Consider the following 6,000-nt stretch of genomic DNA (forward strand, 5'->3'; position numbering starts at 1 on the left):
ACAAGTCATTAAAGGGATTGTGCCGTTTGACACTTATGCCCGATCCCGACCGATCGATGGAGAACGGGGAACCGAGTCCTTGGCAGTCTCTTTGTATTTTAGTGGCACATCAGGTTCTCAGTAGATTTTATCAAATTTATCTGGATCTGCCAAAGGTTTGCAGATAAATATCCTATGTGTATGGCCATCTTTAATATAAGCTTCTGGCAGGGGCAGTTTGGGAGCTTTACATGGTCCTGGACAAAATCCCAAAACGGACCCATGTTAAAAGTTGGTTAAATTGGCAGAAGACAGGGGCCAACATAAGTCGATAGGTAAAGAATTGGTTTGGGTAAAATCCCTTCAGCCTTGAACCACATGGACAACTTTTGTAAGGCCTCTTACGTACAACCGTAATTTTTTTGCCTCTATGCTACCCATTTTTTTTTTTCACTCATCTATATGGCCCCCCTTTCCCTTTTTTCGTGGTCCAAGCTCATTCAATAGTATGGAATGGTAGAGAACATGAAAAGCCCACAGATGCCCACCATTGGGGTTGAGCCAATCTTGAGATTTCAGGATCGATTTTGAAATCCGATTTCTGATCATTTTCCAGCCGACCCCGATCGTGAAATTTGCTTGATCACCGATCGGAATCCGATCTTTTCTGATCCCAATCGCTCAACCCTAGTCAATGCTTCTCTATGGGAAAATTCACTTTTAGGGTTGAGCCGATCTTGAGATAACCTCCGACCTCGATCCCACTGGAAAAGATCAGGATCGTAATGCCGATCGTGATTGTGAAATTTACTCGATCGCCAATCGGAATCCGATCTTTTCAGATTCCGATCGCTCAACCCTACCCACCATGTATCCATGTCCGTTTTTTAACGAACCCTTACACTACACACTGTAGGCCCAAGCCTATGAGACTGTAACTGTCTTGTTCCTGCACAGAGAGACTGGAGACTTGTACTGGAACCATTAAAGTTTGTGCCTCATGTTGGTCACCAAAGACCAGATGTTGAGGTAGAGAAATGTCTAAAAGAAGATACATGAGGGTTGGAGGTTTCGTGTCCCAGTCACTGGTCAAGAAGTGCTGCAATCTCTGCAGGAAGTCAGTGGGGTCATTGGGCATAGAGAGTAAAGATACCATGGATAATGTGTATATCCTAAGCATAATATATAAGCATGGGGTCATAAGGCAGGCCAGATGGTTCAATGGGAATCTTCCCGTTGAAGTATATGACTGGTTGCTCCCTTACTGCTAGTGATATGGATGTGGACAAGCTCTGATCTTCTTCTGTTCTTCCTATTTCCTTCAGCACCAGAACCTTGGAGACACTGTAGAGATGGAGATGGCCTCCATGCTGGAGAATTGTCCTTCTGTTGTACGCTTTGGGTACCATTTTACACAGCAGGGACCAAGGGCCCGAGCTTCAAATGCTATCACCAGAAATCTAGAGACACGTAAGTTTACTTCTTGTCAAATCTTTGATTCGGTCTTCAGCTCTACAGTTTGGATCAAATTGAAAATGAGAAATTTTTTTTTGCTGTTTTTTAATGTGAAGAAGCGACTTCGGAACATCGGAGATTTCACTAAAAGCAGGGCAGGCCAATGAAATCCATCAAAGGCGCTCCTATATTCCTAGACATAGTGGGAGTATTACCAATTCCTAGGCCACATGATGCGTTGTCCCCTTTGGCATTGCATCTCTGTTGTATTTGGATTCACCCTAGTCGAATCACAAAAATTTTGGGTTCTATGGAATCTGAAACTTTTTGCAAATTTGTAATGAACCCGATTCATTCCAAACTGATTCTTATAACTCTAGCAGCTACCTCTCAGCTGTTATGGTCATCAATTTGATCTCTATAGAGTAGAGGGTGCCCGAAAATAGAGAATTGGAGGAAGTCCCAAGTCTACCACGATTGGAAACTTCAACTTTTTTATATTTTCCTTTGACAGGTCGTAAGAAGAAGAAGAGCGCCCAATAAATCTAAAGACTTTTTGTTGAAGTCCATCTTCGTTCATCTCGTACACGTTTTCTAATGTCCCTTTTTTTGCCGAGCTTTGTATACATCATACCCATGCATCTTTTTGTTTTTCCTCAACCCGATGTCCCCCTGTCTTCACTCCTTCCCCATCGTTCCTCGGTGTGTGTCTCATATCTCATATCACTTTCTGCACTGGTAACACTGCCATCGAGTGTCTTAAAGTTTACCAACCATTTACCAAACTCTTGGAAAGAAGCCATTTTACAAGTGTGACCGTCTGGTCTATCCATTTGTTACAAGTTTTGAGTCTTAAGGTGCCTATACATGTCTGGATGGATGTAGGTCTTGCTAAACTTTTCTCCCTACTTTAAACCCTACAATCCTAGTTGGGTAAATTTCATTACGACCATTGCCACCATCTTGTGGTGTAGGTCCCTTTAATAACTTGCACCCTTAGTCAAAAATAGTAGATCATTGTGGACCTGGGGGAAAACTGACCCATGTATGGGTGGCTACATGCAAAATCTGTAACAGAGCCCCCTGACTATTTGTCATTTATATACTAATGTCTGTCTACGTGGCAGAAGGGCCTTTGGGCCTTCACCAGGGCCAAGTTGAAACTGCTGCCTTTGTGTCCCTATAGCTACGACCCTGGTTGGCTTTAGTGACCCCATTAGATCCTCACCTGTGGGGTTAGGGCTAAAACCTCACTTTCAGGTCTGTCTATTAAGAACACCAAATGGCTGCCTCAACTACGTGTAATGGGCACGTGAAATGTAAACTTCTGTACCCCCCAACCAAAGGTGCGACCTTATCAGCTCAGTACATGTCTTGCAGGAAATGGGGACAGAGGAGAATGGGAGCCATGCTGGAATAAAAATACAATAATTGTATTTAAAATATGTAAATAAAGTGATTTAACCTATTTTTCAGAAATCATTCATTGTTTTGTTTGGACATAAAAAAAGGCCAAAAAAAAGCCAACCCCCTTCCCCCCTCTTGCTCATATGACCCGGTACTGATGTATGTGTGTGCATGTATTTTTTCATGGTCTCACGTAAATTGTACCACAGTGTTGACTGACCAAGACCTTTACAGTGAATATATATACATATCATATATACCCTGATGGGGTACCATAGGGAAGGTCACTGATCGGTAATCATCTCCGCCAATGGATTGGTCAATCATTATTGGTGGGTGACGGAATACCATTGATGGATGGTAGAGAACCACACCGGTTGAAGATCAGACCACCCATTGGTGCCAGGTGGACATGTAGCTTGAAAGCCCAAGGTGCTGAAGTTCTCCATCAGAGGTGATCATGGGGTGCCTGATCTCACTAAGAATGGGATGTCCCTGAGTCTGCCACACTACACTGAACTTGCTCTTTCACACACCCTTTTTTGCCTGGTCTTCTGAGTGCAACCAGTTGTTGCTTCCATGGTGGACACTGCGATGAGAGCTCAGGAAGCCAGGAGAATGGTTGGGTCTTCCTAGAGTTGTTGACCCTCTTAGGGCCTTTTAGTGTGGCGTGTTAACTGTGGTCTCTGTTTTTTAAGAAAGGGTTTGCGATAGACCACATCTTTGTTCATTTTTTATGTGGGTTCACTTTATTTGTACATGGTTGGAAGAAAGAAAGCATAATGCAAATTCCCTCTCTGACATAGGGAGTCAACGGCCGGCAAAGACAAAAGTCACCAACATAAGGTTCAATCCATCTCTGAGGTGTGACCCTTATACACTCGTTATTTACAATAAAGACCTGGGGGGTGTGGGCCCCACCTTACAGACTATAGATACAAATACGTGGCATTATCGTGTATCCATAAATCCAAAAATGTCACATCCCCTCCCCCCCTCTTGAACATAATACTCTGATATCGCAGGAGCAATCTCCCTCAGTGACTACATTCTGGTCAGATCTCCTGAACCAGGGCCCTTTGGGCCATTCATCATCTGAGGGGGATTTTCCTGGACATCAAGAACCCTACAGATGCCACCAGCATTGGGCACAGATTGGGGAAGTCTATCCATTCCTATAGTTCTCTGGTGAATAAGAGTCCTAGATCTCATCACGTAATGTAGTCCTATCCAGAGCAACTTATTCCCCTTCTGGCTCAGTCTCCGTGGGTAGAAGCAGGCCCTCTTGGCTTTGTAACTTTTGGCAGTCACTTCATTTCATAGTCTTCCCTGCTTTATGGACTTTATCCCGAGGTTCCTCTTCTGTGTCCAGCTGAAACCTTTCCCTCCAATTTGTACGAAGTAGGTGTCCTCAGCAAGATATGGACCATCAAACCTTTGGTCTAGGACCTTTCATGTACACTCCTGGTTGTAGTGAGTGTCCTCCATCAGTCACGAGTCTGAAATGGAATCAGAAGATCTGTTTACACATTCCCATAAAGTGTCTCTGCAGAGTACGGACAGATCCTGTCGTGAAATGCTGGGGGTAAGGATAATCCTATTTTTGTGGCTTGGCCAAAAAAATCTTTCAAAAAGATTAACTTTGGCATTAGATAATGGAAAATTTTGAATGTTTGTTGAACAATGGCTTGAACATAAACTTACAAATGTTTGTCCCATTCAGCCAACTAAAGTTGGTCAAAGCCAAAAATCGGTTGCATTAGACAATACTGAATATGTCTATGCTATTTACTATGTTTTGTGATTGTAATTTAATAAGGTGGATTACTAAGGCTATCATATCTGCGCTGGTGTCTGTCTGGAATTATAGATAAAAACTTCAGCAGTCTGGTAATGTCAGGGAGAAAACAACAAATACCCAATGGACATCAAGGGTTCTTGGGTTCCATTGTTGTTCATCAATAGCTGGACAAGAAGAATGGAATGAGTTTATTGTCATTTACTTTCTATTCATTTTCACAGTGTGCTCTGACATTAGAACCCAGGAAACACTGTATGAAGGGCGGTCACTTTATTGGATGACACATTGGCTATAATTAGAGATGAGTGAGTAGTACTCGATCGAGTAGGTATTCAATCGAATAATACGGTATTCGAACTACTCGTACTCGATCGAGTACCACTCGCTGTTCGAATGTAAAAGTTCGATGCAGAACCAGCATTTATTGCAACACACACGGTACCTCCAATAATCACAAACTGACTATATATTGCATCAAACTATAGGAAAAAGCAACTGTCAGAAAACCACAAAAAATCACCAATATATAAAACAATAAGATTTATTTGTCATCAATATAAAATCACAATCCAATAAATTAGCAGGGCAAATAGATGGAATATATGCCAGAGACACAATAAGACACTTTGGAGAAAAAAACAGATAAATCTAACAGGTGCTGGCACAGATGGTAACAATATAACTCAGTAACCAAAAGGTATGTGATATCATATCAATTGTGAACCAGAATGGGTTAATACAAAGGTAAGTGGATATAAATGGATATAAATTCCAACTAGTCCAAAGAACAGGACAATGGGGGAGAGATTATCAAAGTATAATACTTATCTATCTATGCACGAATAAATAAACCCCCCATATATCTCCCCATGGACTGTTCACCTAAATAGCTTCCACCCTCCAGTTAATAACTAGTCACATCGTTCTGGTCTAAACAAAATCAACAAAAGTTTAGATAGGGTTACCTGAAGTCATATTGAGCAGCACAGCAGACCTGAATAGATCCAAGGAATATATAGAACGCACCCCAACGCGTTTCGCCATAGAAGGCTTCGTCAGGAGGTGTAGATAGAACAGCAGACCCCATATTTATATGAAGCTGGATGAGGACCGATAGCGTGCACCTGCAATGATGACGTTCCGTGGAGCCGAGCGGCGCCCGCGCGCATGCGCCGGCAACATCAAATGACGTGCCGGTCACATGACCGCAACACACCCTCGGATCACATGACCGGGAGGCCAGCGCATCACAGGAGTACGCATCTCATCAAGAAACTGAGTATCGATATGATATATATACATTCAAAGAGAGAGTGCCGGTCACATGACCACGGCGCACCCTAGGATCACATGACCGG

The 6,000-nt window shown here is 42.8% G+C and overlaps 1 protein-coding gene across 1 annotated transcript in view; it reads left to right on the forward strand.

Annotated features, from left to right (window-relative positions):
• TMOD4 (tropomodulin 4) overlaps positions 1-2,902 on the forward strand; it is a 34,144-nt gene extending 31,242 nt beyond the window's left edge. The window contains exons 9-10 of the mRNA XM_075283261.1: positions 1,305-1,449; positions 1,949-2,902. Of these exons, the coding sequence (XP_075139362.1) occupies positions 1,305-1,449; positions 1,949-1,977 (174 nt within the window). The 3' untranslated portion in view covers positions 1,978-2,902. The remainder of the gene's footprint in view (positions 1-1,304; positions 1,450-1,948) is intronic.
• The last annotated feature ends 3,098 nt before the right edge of the window (positions 2,903-6,000 follow it).

This window comes from Leptodactylus fuscus, chromosome 7, assembly GCF_031893055.1.
Source record: "Leptodactylus fuscus isolate aLepFus1 chromosome 7, aLepFus1.hap2, whole genome shotgun sequence".
Lineage (NCBI taxonomy): Eukaryota > Metazoa > Chordata > Amphibia > Anura > Leptodactylidae > Leptodactylus > Leptodactylus fuscus.